This window comes from Hylobates moloch, unplaced genomic scaffold, assembly GCF_009828535.3.
Source record: "Hylobates moloch isolate HMO894 unplaced genomic scaffold, HMol_V3 SCAFFOLD_9, whole genome shotgun sequence".
NCBI classification, from domain to species: domain Eukaryota; kingdom Metazoa; phylum Chordata; class Mammalia; order Primates; family Hylobatidae; genus Hylobates; species Hylobates moloch.
Window position 1 is genome coordinate 78,423,372 of NW_026652284.1, and position 22,232 is coordinate 78,445,603.

At 42.2% G+C, this 22,232-nt stretch overlaps 1 protein-coding gene across 3 annotated transcripts in view; it reads left to right on the forward strand.

Annotated features, from left to right (window-relative positions):
* Positions 1-21,577, forward strand: part of POP1 (POP1 homolog, ribonuclease P/MRP subunit) — a 41,216-nt gene extending 19,639 nt beyond the window's left edge. For all 3 annotated transcript variants that reach the window (XM_032760111.2, XM_032760112.2, XM_058444304.1), the window contains exons 10-16: positions 2,974-3,085; positions 3,664-3,783; positions 9,430-9,545; positions 11,679-11,870; positions 13,355-13,509; positions 19,209-19,571; positions 20,782-21,577. In XM_032760111.2, the coding sequence (XP_032616002.1) occupies positions 2,974-3,085; positions 3,664-3,783; positions 9,430-9,545; positions 11,679-11,870; positions 13,355-13,509; positions 19,209-19,571; positions 20,782-21,436 (1,713 nt within the window). In that variant the 3' untranslated portion in view covers positions 21,437-21,577. The remainder of the gene's footprint in view (positions 1-2,973; positions 3,086-3,663; positions 3,784-9,429; positions 9,546-11,678; positions 11,871-13,354; positions 13,510-19,208; positions 19,572-20,781) is intronic.
* The last annotated feature ends 655 nt before the right edge of the window (positions 21,578-22,232 follow it).

Here is a 22,232-nt window from a genome sequence, read left to right on the forward strand (position 1 = left end):
ATCTTTCACTTCTCCTAGAAGACCACAACTAAGTGGATATGATCAGTAAACTGACTGTTCTTATTTAAATACAGACTGCTCTTGTATCTGTGAGTTTTGTAGAGGGTCTTAACTTCTGCTTCATAGGTAGGGAGTCTCTAAAATCCCTGAAATTGTGTGCCAGATTTTGTGCATGTATGCTTGTGCCATGTAGGTTTTCTTTTCTTTTTTTTTTCTGAGATGGAGTCTCATTCTGTCGCCCAGGCTGGAGTGCAGTGGTGCGATCTTGGCTCACTGCACCCTTGCCTCCCGGGTTCAAGCGATTCTCCTGCCTCAGCCCCCCGAGTAGCTGAGACTATAGGTGCATACCACCAGGCCCAGCTAGTAGAGACAGGGTTTCACCATGTTGGCCAGGCTGGTCTCGAACTCCTGACCTCAGGTGATCCGCCCACCTTGGCCTCCCAAAATGCTGGGATTACAGGCGTGAGTCACCACGCCTGGCTGGTTTTCTGGGGCTAGTTTTAGGGGCCTAGAATCCCTAAAAAGTTTAAGAGCACTATGTCTAGGGCAGCACTTCCAGTAGAGCTTTCTGTGAGGATGATGTTCCTTTGTGCTGTCCAATATGGTAGCCACTAGCCACATGTGGCAGTTGAATACTTGAATTGTGGCTGGAGTGACTGAGGAACTGAATTTATCCCTTTACTTAACTTTAATTACTAAAAATTAAATTTGAGTAGCTCTATTGGCAAGTGGCTAGCATAGAGACTAGATTAGGAATCCGCACCCTGGGTTCAAATCGTGTTTGTTTTCTGGTCTTAGTGCAGTTAACTTTTCAATGCCTGTGCCTCTCACTGACTTGATGTGGTCAAATATGATGATAGAGCTGAACAGATTCTGAGTTTTTAGAAGAAAGATGCTTTAAAATACAAAAGCTACTTTTCTCCGTCTTCACTGCTTCTGCTGTACTCTGAACCACTGTTGTCTCTTGCCTGAACAATTGGGGGATCAGGAAGGGATTCTAGAGGGAACCTTAAGTTTCCTCCATCCTTCCTCCTTTTCAGCCCATTCTCCACACAGGAGGCAGAGTGATTTTTTGATAATTTATTCACCTCTTGTTGCTTCCTGATGAAAAGTTTTTGAATAGCTTCTCATTGTAATTAAGATAAAGTCCAAAGTGCTCAATGTGACCCATGTGATCTTGTGCCTTCTTGCCTCTGAGGCCTCATTTCTCCTCACCTTCTACACTTCAGCCACCCTGACCTTCTTTCAGGTTCTGGAATGTCAGTTCTTGTCTCCCTTAGAGCCTTTGCACCTGTTTTTTCTTCCAACTACTGAGCATTCTGTCTCCACCACTCTTTACTTGGCTGAACCTTCCTCATTCTCTAGCATTTCCCTCTAGCATCCTTTCCTGATCCCCCAAGTTAAACTAGATCCCTCCTGTTGTTTTCAGAGAGAGCATCTTGCAAATTTCCTCAATTTATATATATAGATTTGTGTATTTATGTAATATCCATGTCTCTTATGAGACTGCGAGCTTCATAAGGGTGAGGATAGGGTTGGTCCTGTTTTTTACTCTCTCCCCAGTGCTTAGCACAATGCCTGGCACAGAGAGGGTGCCCCGTAGTAGCTAATAAGTTGTGGAGCAAAGATTTGAACCTATGAAGTTTGGTTGCAGAGCCTGTACTGTAAACCACTAAGCTGTGCTACCTGAGTTTCTGTGAGTAAATAGTACCTTTGTTATAATTGCTGCTTTTTTTTTTTTTTTTTTTTTTTGTTGTTGTTGTTTTTTTGAGACAGAGCCTCACTCTGTCACCCAGGCTGGAGTGCAGTGGCACAATCTCAGCTCACTGCAACCTCCACCTCTCAGGTTCAAGCAATTCTCATACCTCAGCCTCCCGAGTAGCTGGGATTACAGGTGCCAGCCAACACACCCGGCTAATATTTTTTATATTTTTAGTAGAGGTTTTGCCATGTTGGCCAGGCTGGTCTCGAACTCCTGGCCTCAAGTGACCCGCCTGCCTCGGCCTCCCAAAATGCTGGCATTACAGGCGTGAACCACTGCACCCAGCCATGATTGCTTCTTTAAGATCTGTAAGTGCACATCCTACTTCAATGAACTTCAGCATGAGTTGTGGCTATAGATTCCCTTCTTGCCATTCACATGATACTTGAAGGACCTTTTGAAATCTTCCTCAATTCCTAGTTCCATGTGGAAAAAATATACATTTCTAGGAATACTATAGTAGTAGTTTATCTTTTATCTGGAAAGTTCTTCAAAAGGTACTGGTTTGATTTTCCTTTGGTGAGGAACATTTTATTGCTTACATTGGAGATGATGAAGTTAGCTCTAATGGAAGAGGACCAGGCGTGGTGGCTCACACCTGAAATCCCAGCTCTTTAGAAGGCTGAGGTGGGTTGATTTCTTCAGCCCAGGAATTCAAGACCAGCCTGGGCACCATAGTGAGACCATATATCTACAAAAAATAAGTTAAAAAAAATTAGCTGGGCATGGTGGCGTGTGACTGTAGTTCCATCTCCCAGCCACCTGAGAGGCTGAAGTGGGAGGATCACTTGAGCCTGGGAGATTGAGGCTGCAGTGAGCCATGACGGGCCACTGCACTCCAGCCTGGGTGACAGTGAGACTGTGTCAAAAAAAAAGAGAGGAGCGAGGCCTCCTTTGTTGGTACTGCACTCTGGAGAGACTTTGAGTGTGAAGTATCTTAGTGAGTTAGTCTATGAAAACCATAGATGATTTTCCTCATATGTGAAATCTTGAGAGAAGTGTAATACTGTATCCTTGCTGCTAATTCAAAGAGTAGTTAGTCTGGCATTAATTACTATGTTAAGTATAGTGGCAGCTTCCCTGGTTCACCCCGTAACACATTCATTTCCACACATAGAAGAAGAAAGAGTGGGGGCTGATATCACAACCATGACAAAATTATGAAGGTGGATTCATTGTTCGTCCAGTGAATAGTAGTTGTTATTTTTCAGGTGGGAGAGGACACAGAGGAGACACCTCACCGCTGGTGGATAGAAACCTGTAAGAAACCTGGCAGCGTTTCCCTTCATTGCAGACAAGAAGCCATTTTCAAGTTGTTGGGAGGTATACAAAGGGAAGACTGGGTTGTGTTGGGGAGGGAAGGGGGCTAAAAGAGCCTTTTGCAGTTGGGCCTCCAACATGTAGTATTGCTTTTTAACCTGCTGCTATTGTGACCAGCAAGAGAACCAAGTAAGAGAGGGACTGAACTCAGTGAATAAACACCATATTCATGCCTGGTTATGAAACAACAAACAAATGAGATGTTCATATTCTAAGTAACTGGCATTCTGATAGTGGAGATAGATGCATATGCCAGGTACTGACCTAAACTCTATGCTTACCTGCACACAACTGCATTTTTGCTTATAGCTGCTATAGTTATCACTGATAGAAGCGTATGTGTTCATTTCATAAAAGAACCCTTTTTTATGTTGGCCTCATGTTTTTTGCAAGAAACTTCATTCTTTATGAATGTTAACTTATTCTCTAAAAGTATCAATGGGAAGAGAGGGAATACATGTTTTTAAGTAATTAGTCCAAGAAAAACGTTTCATTAGGAAATCTGAAAGATTTAAAAATACAAGCAAATATAGATGTATTATGAATGACTTTCTGTAAACTTCTTTTTGTTGTTGTTAAAGGAATAACATCACCAGCAGAAATTCCGGCAGGTACTATTCTGGGACTGACAGTTGGGGATCCTCGAATAAATTTGCCCCAAAAGAAGTCTAAAGCTTTGCCCAATCCAGAAAAATGCCAAGGTAAAGTTCTAAAAACACCCCAGGTTTTCCTTACCATTTTGAGCAGTCCAGTCTTACTAGAAGAAGAGTTCTTTCTCTGACACCTCTCCAGTAACTTCATCTGTAAAAAATTAGGGCAGTCTTCTTACCTGCCCACTTTACAAACTGATTATGATCTGAGGAAATGGTATGCGTGGAAGTGTCTTTTAGCTGCAAAACACGTAGCCTGATACTTATGTTCATTTTATTTTCCAAGTTCTCTTTTTTTAGTATCTAGTAAAACCTGTCTCTCTGCAAACTACGTTCTCTGAAAATGTCTGGCGTTTCAGAATTTTAATTGTGAGGAAGGGATCTGCACCCGAAGCTGGTCTTGTGCTCAGTGGAAGCCTCTGTCTGACCATACAGATGATCCAGGTTCGAATCCTGGCAAGGCCATCCCAGGTGCTGAGGTATAAGATGTCTTGGTTTAGACTAAGTAGAGTGGCCTGAGAAAGTTGTTTGGCTGGGGTGGCACAGGAGGTGGGTAAGGGGCTGGCTAAAATTTTGTTCTGATCTGAGATTGGCAGCAATTTTGGTAATGTCTCATTGTATTTACTATCATTTAAACATGATTAATTGGAAGAATAATTAAAATTACCATGTGAGTCTTTGGAGATAAAGTACAGGTTTGTGTTGTAACGACTTCAGAATTTTTTTTTTTTTTTTTTGAGATGGAGTCTTGCTCTTGTCATCCGGGCTGGAGTGCAATGGCGTAATCACTGCAACTTCCACCTCCTAGGTTCAAGTGATTCTCCTGCCTCAGCCTGGGATTACAGGCATCCACCACAACGCCTGGCTAATTTTTTTTTTTGTATTTTTGGTAGAGATGGGGTTTCACCATGTTGGCCAGGCTGATCTCAAACTCTTGACCTCAGGTGATCCACCCACTTCAGCCTCCCAAAGTGCTGGGATTACAGGCATGAACCACCACGCCTGGCCCAGAATTTTTTTTTTAATGTAGTTAGATAGCTTATTGAGGGTTCAATAAATTACTCTGTCAGAACTTCACATAAAAGGTGGATTGGATAAGAGAGGAGTTTGAAGATATATAGGTAAGTTAGTTCATTATGAAGCCTAAGACTTTACTCAATGAGTCATTGCCTCTTTCTTTTCTTTTCTTTTTTGATACCAATGTGGTCTGGTGCAACGTAAAAGTTGCAGCATTTACTGCACCATTAAATGTTGACTATTATAATCACCTTAAAGCTATGAACTCTGCTTAGGTTCTCTTGCTACCTCAAATCCTTTTTTGGAATGAGGTGATTATTAAATCCTCTCTAAGGCTTTTGTTTTAATATGAATCAGCTCAAAGAAAATTAAAGTCTATCTTGAAAAACGTGATTTAATTTGACTCCTGAAGTCAAGCAATCCTTCTGCCTTGGCCTCCCAAAGTGCTGGGATTACAGGCGTGAGCCACCATTCCCAGCTAGAGAGCTTTTAAAAGGGAAGGTACATGAAGAACCTGAAGTGATAATGCATATTCTTAGATGCTTTGAAAAAGTTTGCTTGATAGCTGGTTCTAGAATTTGAATTAAATATTAATAATGTGTTTTTGCAAATCTTTTCAACTTTATTAACACAATATTTCACTATATAAGTAACTGGTTTTCTAGATGAGATTTAAAAATATAGTTTCTGCCATACTAGCTGTTATTTTATTTGCTATCCTTAGTATTTGCCAATTTGCTTTGATGGATTATTTTGATTAGTTCTTATCTGTGAGAGATCAATTTCCTTTAGGAAATACTGAATTTACGTTGTGCTCGTGGGCTTATGATCTTTCCCTTTAAACACTCTTTGGTAATATGACTTTCCCATACTACCCAAAACATGCAAGGAGGACAGCTGCCTTTAGAGTGACAGGTTAGAGGTCATCCCTTTATATTTTATAGCTCTTGCAAGCACTTTGAGAGCACTGATCTGCAGTGGACTTGAGCAGTGCCCAGTTAGCAGTCATGTTCTCTGCTTCCCCTGGGCCGTTTGAACTGTTTTGCATATTTTATTTAAAATAGTTTAATCTGAAGGCTGTAACTTTGGTTTTATTTGATTTCCAAATGAGAAAGCCTTTTACTGGTTACCTTTGCTTCTCTGAGTAAAACTCATTAAAAGAAAGTTTAATTTAACATTTGGTGATCTTTAAATACGTTTAAGAAAGGAGAAAGCAAGCTCCTTCCTTCAGTCTTCAGGTCACATTCTGGAGTTAATATAATCAATTCAAGAACTTTTGTCTGTGTATGAAAGAAAACATGCTTTGAGTCTGGGGGAAGGACTTAGAATTACATTCAGAAGAGGCAGTCATTCTAGGCACACTGATGTGTGTGCTGACTCAGCTGGGGATATTGTTTTTCTCTTCCCAGTAAAGACTATTGACCTAAAACGGCCTTCCCCTTAGCCTTCAGACGTACTCCACTTTGTTGTAAATAGACTTTATTTTTTAGTGCAGCTTTAGATTCACAGCAAAATTGAGCATAAAGTACCGAGATCCCATGAACCTCCATCCCCTTCCATGCACCGCCACCACACAGTCCATGTCCTTACTAGAGTGGTACGTTTGTTACAATCCATGAACCAACATTAACACATCATTATCACCTAAAGTCCTTAGTTTGTATTAGGGTTCGCTCTTGGTGGTATATATACACTAAGTTTGTATTAGGGTTCACTCTTGGTGGTATATATACTCTATCGATTTTGACAAAGGCGTAAAGACATATTCACCATAATAGCATCATACAGAATAGATTCACTGTCCTCCAAATCCTCTGTGCTCTGCCTATTCATCCCTCTTTCCCCCCTAACTTCTGGTAACCACTGATCTTTTTACTACCTCCATAGTTCTGTGTTTTTTAAAATATTATATCATTGGAATCATACAATACATAGCCTTTTCAGATAGGCTTCTTTCACTTAGTAATATGCACTTAAATTTCCTCTATGTAGGCCAGGCATGGTGGCTCACGCCTGTAATCCCAGCACTTTGGGAGGCCGAGGCAGGCAGATCACCTGTGGTCAGGAGTTTGAGACCAGCTTGGCTAACAGGGTGAAACCCTGTCTCTACTAAAAAAAAAAAATTAGCTTGGCATGGTGGTGGGTGCCTATAATCCCAGTTACTTGGGAGGCCAAGGCAGGAGAATAGCTTGAACCTGGGAGGCAGAGGCTGCAGTGAGCTGAGATCGTGCCACCGCACTCCAGTCTGGGCAACAGTTGAGCAAGACTCCATCTAAAAAAAAACAAAAATTTTCTCTGTGTCTTCTCATGGCTCAATAGCACATCTTTTTAACTCAGTAATAGTCCTTTGTCTGGACATACTGTCTACTTTGTTTTATCTATTATTATTAATATTATTTTATTTATTTTTGAGACAGAGTCTCACTCTGTTGCCCAGACCCGAGTGCAGTGGCACAATCATGGCTCACTGCAGCCTTGACCTCCCGGGCTCAAGTGATCCTCCCACCTCAGCCCCCCAAATAGCTGGGATTACAGGCACGTACCACTATGCCTGGCTAATTTTTAACTTTTTGTAGAGACAGAGTCTCTCACTAAATTGCCTAGGCTGGTCTCAAACTCCTAGGCTCAAGTGATCCTCCCATCTCAGCCTCCCAAAGTGCTAGGATTACAGGCATGAGCCACTTTTGCCAGACCTATCTATTATTATCTTTTAGAATATTTGAAGATGAGGTAGTACTTTCCTGTGTCTTTACACCGTAAGTATCAACTATCTCTTTTGTCTGCAGCTTAGTCTGACTAAAATCCCAATCATGTCCCCAAAATCTGTGGCAGTGCTCCACAGGAAAGTGCTCTGGGTACCCAGGCTGTTGGAAGTGGAGCTTGACTGCTCCTAGACGGGCCATGTGAACTTGCAGCACACAGCACTATGGCTTGAGGATCTGATGGTGGTTATCTCCGTGAGGAAGAGCAGTGTAATGAAGCTGCTGTGGCTTTTAAAAATTTTTTATTTTACTTTATTTTTTTGAGACAGGGTCTGGCTCTGTCACCCAGGCTGGAGTGGAGTGGCACGATCTCAGCTCAGTGCAACTTCCGCCTCCTGGGCTCAAGCCATCCTCCTACCTCAGCCTGTCAAGTAGCTGGGACGACAGGCACACACCACCACACCCAGCTAATTTTTGTATTTTCCTGTAGAGGCAGGGTTTCGCCATGTTGCCCAGGCTGGTCTTGAACTCCTGAGCTGAAGCAATCTGCCCGCCTTGGCCTCCCAAAGTGCTGGGTTTATAGACATGAGCCATTGCACCTGGCCTGTTGTGGCTTTTAAACAGTTTTAATCTCAGATCTTTTCATCAACTTAATTTTTTCTAACTTTGCTCTCCCCTAAAATCTGTCACACTATGGCCCAATTGCTTCCAACTTATTCTTTCCTAGCCATCAGACCCATGCAGGCAGGTATGTGCCTTTGAGTAATGTTTCTGTGTGGACGGTTTAGAACCATAACCCAGACTCACAAATTGTCTTTTTTTCTAATGAAAATTCTTCAGTTCAACAAAATAAGATTTGGGAGATGTTTTTCCCTGGGGATTAAATGACTGCATGTAGGAAGTTTCTTCTATCAATATTGAAGTTTGTCACTGATAAAATTTGTTCCCCTTCCTGCTTGAGTACTTTCTAGCATGGTACAGCTTATTTAAAGGGATAAAACACTATGTATCATTGAAAATATGTTTATTTTAAAGGGATGAGGCTGGGCACGGTGGCTCACACCTATAATCCCAGCACCTTGGGAGGCCGAGGCAGGTGGATCACTTGAGGTCACGAGTTTAAGACCAGCCTGGCCAACATGGCGAAATACTGTCTCTACTAAAAATACCAAAATTAGCCACACATGGTGGCATGCGCCTGTAATCCCAGTTACTTGGGAGGCTGAGGCAGGAGAATTATGTGAACCTGGGAGGCAGAGGTTGCAGTGAACCAAGATTGCGCCACTGCACTCCAGCCTGGGCGACAGAGCAAGACTGTGTCTCAAAGAAAAAAAAAAAGGATGAAAAAATACATTTTACAGAAATGAATAAATAGTTCAATATAAATAGGTTATCAGAGACTTAAAATAATGGACAGAAGAGAAGATGATGATATCTGTTGGCTCACCACCATTGGATGAGGAATGATACACAAAACCCAGAAGCCAGTAGTTGAAATATGACATGTATTTATAATATGGCATATTATCATTTAGAGATGGGGTCTTGCTATGTTGCCCAGGCTGGACTTAAACTCCTGGGCTTAAGTCACCCTCCCCCCTTAGCCTCCCAAGTGGCTGGAATTATAGGTGTGCACCACCATGCCTGGCTTAATGTGCTGTATTATTTGCCTTTGCAGTGGCTCCTAGAATTTTATTATCTTGCATGTGGAATTAGTTATTTGGAGGCAATTTAATATTGTGATATTTGCATCTTATACATGAAAAATCAATACCAAAGAAAACTGCTTAGGAGCTTTTGCTGTGTCATAGACTGTAAAACCGACTATAAGAATAACTTAATTTCTTGTGAACTCTTCTAAGTTAAGTAAATGCCTATGAAATATTGTTTTGTAACAAAAGGCCTACTGCCAATGTTTGGAGTTTGACTTCATTGATCTGAAGGATGCGGTTTGAAGGCTATTTCTTTTCCCTCTTAGATAATGAGAAAGTTAGACAGCTGCTTCTGGAGGGTGTGCCTGTGGAATGTACGCATAGCTTTATCTGGAACCAAGATATCTGTAAGAGTGTCACAGAGAATAAAATCTCGGATCAGGTAACTAATAGTGTAAGGGTTATTGGTAAAGTCATGAATGACAGGTTAAATATATCATTCTAGAGACCATAAAAAGTTATTAATACTTCATAGAATTCCACAGACTTTCTTTTGTTTTCAAACAAGTTGTTGATCCCTGACTCATGATATGTACTATGATTTTCTTCTGTTCTTAGGGATAATCTAAGAATAAGGATAGGGATCTAAGAATAAGATAAGTATCTTGTCTATTATCCAAGGATAAGAATCTAAGAATAAAGATACATACTGTGATTTTTTTCTGTTCTTAGAGATAAAGTAAGAATAATCTCTAGAAAATGTTAATACAAAGACTTTTTCTTGAAATGATTATCTCATGGTTTAAATATGTTTTTCTTTTATCATTTTCTTTTCCCTTAAATGTTCTCTATCTTTAATTTTACTATGATTGGGGACCTTCCAAGGCCAGACATTGTGTGAGATGCTGGGATAGATGATTTAGATGTGGTCAAAGAAGTACAGGGCACTCAGGAAACCTCTAGAAGGGGTACTGAGCTCAGATGAGAAAAATGAGGCCAACCTCCTGATGGAAGAGCAGGCATTTGAACTTACTCTCAGATGGGAGCCAGAAGTCACCAGACTTCTTGGGGGCAGGGTCAAGGTTTCAGTGAAGATAAGATTGCAGGAAGTGAGAAAAGCATGTGCAGGAGCCCAGGCAAAAACCAGGAAGACTCTACAAGTGGATCAGGAGCTAGGAATCAGGAATGGGGTGAGAGAGGAAGCTGAAGACACAAATGGGGCTACAGCATGAAAGACCTTGAAGCCTTTTCAGGATTTGGACTGGAGATGTGGGACACCCTTGAAGGTTTTAAGGTTGGCCATGACATGATGAGATTTCACTCTGGCAGCAGTGTGGGGTTGGAGATGGGGTGTGAGGGAGCTGGAGAGAGACTGTGGGTTGGATGGCCTTAAAAAGACCCTTGAAATATTCTAGGTATGACATAATGGGGGCCTGAATTGTGGCAGTGTGGCTAGAGTGGAGAGGGTGTTGTTTAACGCATATTCCTGGAAGGTGAAATTGACAAGGCTTGGTGGTTGGTTGGCAGATGGGAGGTAAGAAATGAGGAGGTGTGTCGATTAGGTCCTGATATTCTAGCTTGGATTTAGGATTTCAGCTAAAAGAGAGCCAGAGCCATGTCTTACTTGCTCACTGATGTATTTCCAGGTTCTAGAAAAGTGTGTGGCACATAGAAGTGCTCAGTAAATATTTGAATGGCTGAATGAATGGAGTGTGTGAATTGTGGTGTCATTCAGCTAGGTGGGGAATATAGGAAGAGAGCAAATACAGTGGGAAGGGTGATGAGTTCAGTCTTGAGCTTGAGGGGCTGTGGGACTTCCCAAGAGCAGAGGTCCAGGAGACAGGTTTCGATCCCGGGAGGAAAATTTGGGGCTAAAGAGATATAGTTTGGAATTACTAACACATAGATGGTAGTGGAAACTCCGAAAGTGAAAAAGAAGAATCAGGATTGGACCTGGCTTGAAGAGCGTTCATGATGTAGCAGTTTGACTATGGCCTGGAGGCAGTCTCTTGCATAGTTTTTCTAAACTGAGTGATAGTCCTCTTACCTGCCTGTTAATCTCTTTTTACAGCTCCAAGAAAAGTTTGAAAGGATGCTATCCACCCCCTACATTCCCCTTAACAATAATTTTAAACATCTTCTATTTTAATTCTTTAAGATCTGATGAGCAATTTTCTCAAGAGCCAGTGCATTTCTCTAGTTGCCCATCCTTGAGAAGGTGTCACTTAATTGTTTATACCTTTTTTACTTCATGACACCAAATCTTAATCAAAATCAATGTAAGGACAGAATATCAACATACAAGATTAATCTTGATATAAGAGATCAGCAGAATGAATACTGATAATGAATGATATAAGATAATTTCGCATTTCTACCTAAGCACTTGTATAGAGGAAAATATCTGTAGGAGGATACCTTATACTTAAAATGGCTCACATTTATTTATTGAGAACGTTTTTCTCTTGCTTTTTTAAAAGAGCATTTAACTTTCTAAAGCTGCTTATAGGGAGACCCAGGAGGATCTCCCAGAAGACTAGGGCTGTTTGTCTTGAATTATTTTCTTCCACTTTAGGATTTAAACCGGATGAGGAGTGAATTGCTGGTGCCTGGGTCACAGCTTATTTTAGGTCCCCATGAATCCAAGATACCTATACTTTTGATTCAGCAGCCAGGAAAAGTGACTGGTGAAGACCGACTAGGCTGGGGAAGTGGCTGGGATGTCCTACTCCCAAAGGGCTGGGGCATGGCTTTCTGGATTCCATTTGTAAGTTACTTTTTGATTCTAACAGTTGCAATATTTAAAATACATTCCAAATAAATGCTAAGTATTCAAAATGTTCCAGACTTTATGTACAACTTAGGAAGAATTGAGTGGTATATTTCTGCCCTTAGAGCTATAGTCCTGGATACAAGATACTTCATACATATAGTCCCTGGAGCCAGGTTCTCATTATAAGACCTGTGCTGACATATCATCAATTGTTGAGGTTTTTAAAGTGGCCTGATTTTCGAAGTAGTGGCAACAAAAATGTTGAGGTATTTGATTTGAAGAAATTTGTTATAAGTTTAAAAGCAAAGGACTTAACTTTTACAGATGGATGGATAGAATACCTTTTTTTTTTGTTTTTGAAATGTTAACTATAACCATATACTCCTATTTATCAACTGTAGCTAAAAATTTTATTAGAATCGAATGTGTCTTTTTTTTCCTGGTTATTTTAAATATTACTTTGAAGGCCGGGTGTGGTGACACACTCCTGTAATCCCAGCACTTTGGGAGCCTGAGGTGGGCAGATCACTTGAGGTCAGAAGTTTGAGGCCAGCCTGGCCAACATGGTGAAACCCCATTTCTACTAAAAATACAAAAACTAGCTGGGTGTGGTGGCATGTACCTATAATCCTAGCTCCTTGGGAGGCTGAGGCATAAGAATCCCTTGAACCTGGCAGGCGGAGTTTCAGTGAGCTGAGATCATACCACTGCACTCCAGCCTGGGCGACAGAGCGAGACTCTGTCTCAAAAAAAAAAAAAAATAAATAAATAAATAAATAAATAAAATTAGTAAATAAATATTACTTCGATTCTAGAGAGTGTAAAAGGCATGTGAGACTTTTTAGATTCATGCCGGTAATTAATTTTTGCATGCCTAGTGCAAGGGATATCCAGTTAAACATTCAGGAGTAGGAATATTTAAAAATAATCCCACTTAATTTTTTCCTATGAGATGCTTTCAAGCATACAAAAAAGAATAGATGCTGATATAGTGAATGCCTGTGTGCCATTTACCCGCCATCTGGCTTAAGAAATATAACATTACAGATGCATCGATGCACCCTGTGTACCTCTCTCCAGTTTCATTTCCCTCCCTCCTTTTAAAATAATCAGTCTGCTGATTTCGGTGTTTGCTACTACCATGCATATTTTTATAGCTTTATTAAAGTATGTTTGTATCCCACAATAAAATAACTATTTAGACTCAACATGTTTTTAAAGTATATACCTTACCGTATATATGATTTTGCAACTTGCTGTATTCACTTGGCATTGAGATTCTTTTCCATATTGGTTAATGAAACATGACGAAGCTCGATTTCATTCATTTTTACTATTGCATGGTAATCCATTGTGTGTATTTCTATCCATTCTCCTTTTGAGGAGCATTTAGGTTGTTCCCATTTTCCCCCATATAAACATTAAGCAATTCACTTTAAGTTGGTAGACTGACAGTATCTTTTTGACATTTCTTTTAGATTTATCGAGGTGTGAGAGTCGGAGGGTTGAAAGAGTCTGCAGTGCATTCTCAGTATAAGAGGTCGCCTAATGTCCCAGGCGATTTTCCAGACTGCCCTGCCGGGATGCTGTTTGCGGAAGAGCAAGCTAAGAATCTTCTTGAAAAGTACAAAAGGTAAGAAACTGGCTTCTCTAGTTTGATAATGTATTAAGGAGAAGAGAAGTGCCTGCTTATATTGGTATCCCAAACATTAGGATGGCTTTGGTAATTTCATAGACTTTTCAGTGAGCTCAGCATTACTGAGAAATAATTAAGAAGATATTACCTAAGTGAGGAGATTGTCTTATATCTATTTGGCTTTTATAGGCCCATTTTGGTTATAAACCCTTCTGTTTGTTATTTAGTTCTTTTTTTTTTTTTTTTTGAGACGGAGTCTCGCTCTGTCGCCCAGGCTGGAGTGCAGTGGCGCAATCTCGGCTCACTGCAAGCTCCGCCTCCTGGGTTCACGCCATTCTCCTGCCTCAGCCTCTCCGAGTAGCTGGGACTACAGGCGCCCGCCACCACGCCCGGCTAATTTTTTGTATTTTTTAGTAGAGACGGGGTTTCACCGTGGTCTCGATCTCCTGACCTCGTGATCTGCCCGCCTTGGCCTCCCAAAGTGCTGGGATTACAAGCGTGAGCCACCACACCAGGCGTTTGTTATTTAGTTCTATCAATAATGATGTACACTTAAACTTGGACATGAGTCTCAGACACTTGTTAATAGATTTCTACTACCAACCCCTCTCTCCCTCCAAAATGGAAATTGTGTTTTAAAAACTTATTATAGAAGTAATATATAGCATCAAAATTTAATTAAACTATGAAAATATATAAAAAGATAAATTGGTATAGTCCTGCCATCCAGAGAGATAAGTACTGTGTGTTTGTTTGTTTGTTTGTTTTTTGAGATGGTGGTCTTGCTCTGTTGCCCAGGCTGGAGTTCAGTGGCATGATCTTGGCTCACTAAAACCTCCGCCTCCTGGGCTCAAGCGATTCTTTCACCTCACCCGTGTAGCTGAGAGTAAAGGCATGTGCCATTGTGCCTGGCTAACTTCTGTATTTTCTGTAGAGACGGGGTTTCACCATGTTGCCCAGGCTGGTCTCAATACCAATTTTCCATAGATCCACTGGCCTCGGCCTCCCAAAGTGCCAGGATTATAAGTGTGAGCCACTGTGCCTGGCCAAGCACTGTTTTTATATCTTAGTACCTATCCATTTAGACTTTTCTTTTTTCATTGGAAGTGTGGCCGATGAGGGTCATGATTTCCTTTATATTACAAAATATATTCTAACATTGGGAATTTGTTGCCCCCTAAATTGTAGGCTCCCAGAAGCACAGAAGCTGTCTCTCTTTATTGTGGCATTTGCAGTGTCTAGCCAGTGCCTGGTGCACAGTAGGTCTTAATAACCTTTATTTGTTGTCTGATGAATGACTGGTTGAATATTGTAGTTCCTTGATGGTGAGCTTCATGAGGGTAGAATTGTGTTTTCTTGTTCATTGCTGCAACCATAACTGTAGAGACAGGCAGTCTGCCTAGCTTGCTTTTTTTTTTTTTTTTGAGACAGGATCTCACTCTGTCACCCAGGCTGGAGTACAGTGGCATGATCATGGCTGACCACAGCCTCCACCTCCCGGACCCAGGTGATCCTCCCACCTCAGCCTCCTGAGTAGCTGGGACTACAGGCACCTGCCACCACGCCTGGCTAATTTTTATAGAGATGAGGTTTTGCCATGTTGCCCAGGGTGTTCTTGAACTCCTGGGCTCAAGTGATCTACCTGCTTTTACCTCCCAAAGTGCTAGGGTTACAGGTGTGAGCCACCCTGCCTGGCCTGTGCCTGCATTTCAAACTATTTGCTGAGTGGTAGATGAATGAGTGACTAGTGATATATTCCTGGATTGCTAGCTTACCAGCTCTTTGAGGGCAGCAATCACATGTTACACATCCTCGTGCCTCCCATAGTACATAGTTGAGAGGCTTCTATGTGTTTGTTAAATAATAGTTGAAAATAATACTTATTTCTTACTCTTCAGAGCTTTTTATGCATGCAAATTTTCCATAGATATACATATTTTTTTAAAGAATAGTATTACATACATTATTTTGAAACCTGTCTTTTTCGTTTAACAATATGGTATGTATAGTTTTACCATATCAAAAAATATGACTCTAAACCAAGTGTTGACCAACTTTCTTGGTAGAGGGCCAGATGATAAATATTTTTGACTTTGTGGAGCCTTCCATCTCCATGGCAACTACTATACTCTGCCACTGTGGCTCCAAAGCAGCTGCAGATGACATGTAAGAGAACGAGCACGGCTGTGTTCCAATCATGCTTTATATATGGACACTCAGATTTGAATTTCATATAATTTTCATGTGTCATGAAATATTCTTCTTTTGCTTTTTCAACCATTTAAAAATGTAGAAACCATTCTTAGCTCATGGGTCATACAAAAACAGACAGCAGGCCACATTTGGCTTGTGAGTCAGCCTGCCAGCTTTGCTCAGAATGTCACTTTGAATGGTCACATGCAATTGCAGTGTGGATGTCCTGTAATTTATCAGTGGCTCTTGAGGTTATTTCTAACTTTTTGCTGTGTGTTTCTGTGAACATTTTCCTGTGTGCATCTTTATATATTTGTCTTATTTATTCCTTCATTTAACATACATTTCTTTAGAGCCTACTGTGTGTCAAACACCATTCTAGGCGGTGGGGTGACAGCAGGGACAAGGCAGACAAGTCTGTCTCTGCCTTCATGGAGCTTATATTCGTTTATTTTTTGAGACGGGGTCTCACTCTGTCACCCAGGCTGGAGTGCAGTGGTGCAATCATAGCTTACTGCAGCCTCCAACTCCTGGGCTCAAGCAATCCTCCCATCTCAGCCTCCTGAGTAGCTGGGACTGTAGGTGTGCACCACCACTCCTGGCTAATTTTTTAATTTTTTTGTAGAGACAGGGTCTCGCTTTGTTGCCCAGGCTGGTCTTGAACTCCTGGCCTCAAGCAGTCCTCCCATCCCAGCCTCCTAAAATGCTGGGATTACAGGAATGAGCCACTATACCTGGCCATGTAGCTTATGTTCTTGATGGAGGCACAAGTTTCTAGGCTGGTTGGGGGTACCCAGGAGAGGGGAGGGAGGCTAAAATGTAAGAGATAAGTCCTTGGACAAGGAAGAAGGGGTGGGATTCAGGGCACATGTGGAGGAGGCAGCATCTGTTGGGATTGAGTTCAGTTCTTCTGAATATAAGACTGTTAGACTGCCACTGATACAGTTTAATCTGCTTTTATTTCTTTGGCTATCTTCCAACTAGATTTACAAACAGTTCTGACTTTTTTTTTTTTTTTTTTTTTTTTTTTGAGACAGAGTCTCGCTCTGTCGCCTGGCTGGAGTGCAGTGGCGTGATCTCGGCTCATTGCAACCTCCACCTCCCAGGTTCAAGCGATTCTCCTGCCTCAGCCTCCCGAGTAGCTAGGATTACAGGTGCCTGCCACCATGCCCAGCTAATTTTTGTATATTTAATAGAGACCAGGTTTCACCATGTTGGCCAGGATGGTCTCGATCTCTTGACCTTGTGATCTGCCTGTCTTGGCCTCCCAAAGTGCTGGGATTACAGGTGTGAGTCACCGCACCCGGCCCTGACTCTTAATCCTATTTTCCAAACCACTTTCTTTGTGTAATTCTTAAGTTGGCTAGTTCTCCTTCCTCAGAAAAATTAATATAAGGCTGTTAGACTGCCACTGAAATCTGAACATGGATTTATTTAGCTAGGTTAGATTCTGCGGTGGGGGGATTAAGTAGCACACTCCTGATTGTGACTGTCTTCATGATAAAAGAGGCACAGCTATCAGCCAGCAGTAAGAAGGGGAGAGAGGCTGTTGGAGATTTGAGGAGAGAGGAATTGTAAGCAGTTTCTGGGAGAGTGGAAGATGGAATTGAGAGGAGAAACATGGGATCTGTAAGATGTAGAGGGCGCCTACTTGAGATTTGTGTTTATAAAGGAAGACTGTTAAGAACCATTGTGAGTTCTTCCTCCACTGTGCTCTGCCACTTGGGCTGGCATGGGGTCATTGAAGAGTCGGCTATGCCCAGGTTGGCTTTCCAGTGGATGGAGTGGGGGTGTTTGTAGGGGACGAATGGTGGTGTGAGCCATGGAGTCTAGGCTGAGGAAGAGCAAGGCAGCTGCTGTGAGCCGCGGGGAGGTGCTAGTGTAAATGGACGGTTGGGGCATTGTTGCGGGAGGATAAGTGGGTGGAAAACAGGAGACATGGCTCTGAGAGCAGGATACTGACATCTCGGTTTGAAGCTGGAGCAGGTGTTGGCAGTGACCACACCTAAGGTATGAGCAGGGAGTGGGTGCTTGAGGTGGGGTGAAGTAAGAGATGCCAAGTGAGGGTGGGAAGGTGACTGGTGGGGTATTGGAAGGATGATTTAGGCAGATGCTGAAGCCACTGGGAGTGACAACAAGAGTCATGGTGGTACAGGGGAAGGCAGCGTGACCGTCAAGGTCATTAATTGCAGCCTTGTTTGGAGGAACAAAAGCTTGAAGACAATCAAAATGTCCTTTAGTAGAGGACTGTCTAAATCAATTAGGGCATATTCATTCAGTAGAATAAGATACGAGATACACAGCCTTTTAAAAAGAAAGAATGAGGGAGCTTTCAGTACTGGTGTAAAGTAATCAAGATATTTTGTTAAATGAAAAAAGTGAAGTTAAGCAAAAAGTACTGTACCTAGTATGCTGCTATTTGTATAAAAATAAATAAAAAGAAAGAAATATGTACATATCTGCTTGTGTGTACATAAAATGTCTCCGGAAGGCTATGTAAGAAACTGATAATGATATTTATTACCTTTGTGGAGGGTAGCTGGGTCACTAGAGGTCAAGAGTAAGACAGAAACTTCATGTAGCCTTGAGCTTAGAACCTCGTAAGTGTACAGGAAAATCGTGGCACAACTCTAGGGGCACCAGTTCCTTGTAGCTTTCAGGAATGGACCCCCTGGTGTGGTTCAGTGGCCACATGGGGCTACATTGTTTATTGAAGACCAAAGAAAACAAAAAAGCTTGGCCAGTAGAGTTGGTTATTATTATTATTTTATTTTTTTTTTTTTGGAGATGGAGTTTCACTCTTGTCAGGATAGAGTGCAGTGGCATGATCTCGGCTCACTGCAACCTCTGCCTCCTGGGTTCAAGCGATTCTCCTGCCTCAGCCTCCCTAGTAGCCGGGATTACAGACACGTGCCACCACACCCGGCTAATTTTTTTGTATTTTTAGTAGAGACAGGGTTTCACCATGTTGGCCAGGCTGGTCTCGAACTCCTGACGTCAGGTGATCCATCCGTCTGGGCCTCCCAAAGTGCTGGGATTACAAGCATGAGCCACATGCCTGGCCTATTATTATTATTTTTTGAGACGGAGTCTCACTCTGTTGCCCAGACTGGAGTGCAATGGCGCGATCTCAGCTCACTGCAACCTCTGTCTCCTGGGTTTAAGTGATTCGTCTGCCTCAGCCTCCCAAGTAGCTGGGATTGTAGGCACCCTCCACCATGCCTGGCTAATTTTTGTATTTTTAGTAGAGCTTTCACCATGTTGGCCAGGCTGGTCTCGAACTCCTGACCTCAGGTGATCTGCCCGCCTCGGCCTCCTAAAGTGCTGGGATTACAGGCATGAGTCACTGAGCCCAGCCTATTATTCTTTATCATATGTTTCTTGGAAAGCTTTTGTGTGTTTGTGTGTGTTTTAAGATAGAGATGCATTATAATGGTTATAATTATTTTAGTTTTCCAATACTAAATTGTTCAACATTGGTTCTCCTCTATGTTTTTCTTTAGACGCCCTCCTGCAAAACGGCCCAACTACGTTAAGCTTGGCACTCTGGCACCTTTCTGCTGTCCCTGGGAGCAGTTAACTCAAGACTGGGAGTCTAGAGGCCAGGCCCACGAAGAACCTTCTGTAGCTTCATCTCCAAATGGTAAGGAGAGTAACCTAAGAAGATCTGAGATGCCTCGTGCTCCCATGCCTAAAAAAACTCATCAGCCATCTGATGAAGTGGGCACATCCATAGAGCACCCCAGGGAGGCAGAGGAGGTAATGGATGCAGGGTGTCAAGAATCGGCAGGGCCTGAGAGCATCACAGACCAGGAGGCCAGTGAAAACCATGTTGCTGCCACGGGGAGTCAACTCTGCGTTCTCAGGTAAGTGTCTGTGACTTCTGGGTACATTTTGGATTATTTATTTTAATATTGAAGAGGCTACAGGATGTAAGCGTCATCACTGTTTCTTTATGCAAAATCCAAGTGAATTTATAGACTTTCTGGAAGGGAAGGGAAAGCCAGTCTTTTGTATTTCATAGAGGGCTCAGGGAAACAGCTTAATAATATTTGATGTAAGGCATGATGCTAATTGATGAAATGATTTACAGTATTGTCATCAATAGATCTAAGCCAAGGCAGTTTTATTTCTGACATATTTTATGCAGTTTGAGCAAGGATTCTTTGCTTTAAATCACCAAATTAGATTTCTTCTAGTTCCTTTTGAATTATATGGATTTGTGATAGAGTAGCAACCCATTAGATGTAATATAGTCCTAGCCAGAGAGGCTACCAGATACACTATGTTCTCCTCTCAGTATTGCTGCGGGCCAGGTTCTGCTTATCAGCGACCCTGCATTCTGTGCTTTGCTCTGATTTTTTTTTTTTTTTTTTTTTGAGATGGAATCTTGCTCTGTCGCCCAGGCGGGAGTGCAGTAGTGTGATCTTGGCTCACTGCAACCTCTACCTCCTGTGTTCAAGCGATTCTCCTGCCTCAGTCTCCCAAGTAGCTGGGACTACAGGTGCATGCCACCACGCCTGGCTAATTTTCACCAGGTTGGCCAGGCTGGTCTTGAACTCCTGACCTCAGGTGACCCGCCCACCTCAGCCTCCCAAAGTGCTAGGATTACAGGTGTGAGCCACTGCGCCCGGCCTGTGCTTTGATTTTTAAAAAGTGCTTATCCTTCTAGCCTTGTGCTTACTTTTCTGTATAGTAGCCTCATAATTTCCTATCATTCTTTCTTACTTTACATGTAACTGTCCCTTATAGTTCCTTTACTCATTGAAATCTTAGTGGCTCTTTATTTTCACTCTCACTGTGATTACAATCCTAGATGCTATCTCACTGTCTTGTTTTCCCTGCCTTCAACTTCTTAAATCTTTAGTCCCTGAGTTTCAGAATGGCAAACACATAAAAAGAAAAATATCAGTACTAAAATGTACTACAGTGTATTTCTAATTTTTAAAAAATTGTAGTTTTGATTCTTATATAGTATAAAAGAATCAAATTAATTCTAGCAGTGTCTAATCTTCTGATTGCATATTTTTTTCTGGAACAAAATATCCTCAAACGTATGTCTCCAACTTCATGTAGGAGTAGAAAATTACTGAAGCAACTGTCAGCCTGGTGTGGGGCCAGTTCTGAAGACAGTCGGGGAGCCCGGCGAGCTCCTGGCAGAGGCCAGCAAGGACTGACCAGAGAGGCCTGCCTGTCCATCTTGGGCCACTTCCCCAGGGCCCTGGTTTGGGTCAGCCTGTCCCTGCTCAGCAAGGGCAGCCCCGAGCCTCACACCATGATCTGCGTCCCAGCCAAGGAGGACGTCCTCCAGCTCCGTGAGGACTGGCATTACTGTGGGCCCCAGGAATCCAAACACAGTGACCCATTCAGGAGCCAGATCCTGAAACAGAAAGAGAAGAAGAAAAGGGAGAAGAGGCAGAAGCCGGGACGTGCCTCTTCTGATGGCCCAGCGGGGGAAGAGCCCGTGGCTGGGCAGGAAGCTCTGACTCTGGGGCTGTGGTCAGGCCCTCTGCCGTGTGTGACGTTGCACTGCTCCAGAACTCTCCTAGGCTTTGTGACTCAGGGAGATTTTTCCATGGCTGTTGGCTGTGGAGAAGCCCTGGGATTTGTTAGCTTGACAGGCTTGCTGGATATGCTGTCCAGCCAGCCGGCAGCGCAGAGGGGCTTAGTGCTACTGAGGCCTCCCGCCTCTCTGCAGTATCGATTTGCGAGGATTGCTATTGAGGTGTGAATGCGCGCTTATATCCCAGCAGGGCATAGATAATACGTTATTATTGTCTGCTAAGTTCCACATGTGGAGAATCTGCTTCTGCTTTAAAATATCATGTGAAACTCCTTGGAAACAAGAATAAAAAATTATGTATTATGCGGATGATGAAATGTTTACATCATTCCAGTAATGTCATTGATTTTCATCTTTCCCTGTCCTTGCTGTAATACTTTTAAATTATTTGGCCAAAAGCTTTGTGTTATGATCTCTTGGTCTGTGTAGTTGTGGCTGAAAATAATTAGAAGCTCTACGAGTTATCATCCTCTTTTTTTGTTAGAAACAAAGGGCTTGTCAGGTCTATTTGAAAAACCTCGTAGTCATGTGATAAGCAACAATAGTATGTTTAATGATTTCACTGTTATAGCAGAAGACAAGACAAGACAAGACAAGACGCTTGGTCTCTGTACATGAAATATGGGCTCCTGATGGACCACATTCAATTCTGTACTGTGATTACCATGCCGAACAACTCAAGCCTTAAAGAGATAAATCATGGACAACTGATTGCTGCCTGTTTTCAGGCAGGCACAGTTTATGGTGTCAGTGCTAGGCTGGAATTAGAAAGGGGGGGTCTATGACGTGGACTTCCTGACTCTTTGATCTCTTTGTTGTTGACCTACAAAGTTACTTAATTTTTTTAAGTAAAAAATTATTATTTTGTTTCTGCAAAGAATTTCTCAAAGCCATAGAGGAGCATTTCTCAGAATACGTTCTATGATATGTCTCACCTAAAAACATAAGAGATTCCAAGGTCAGG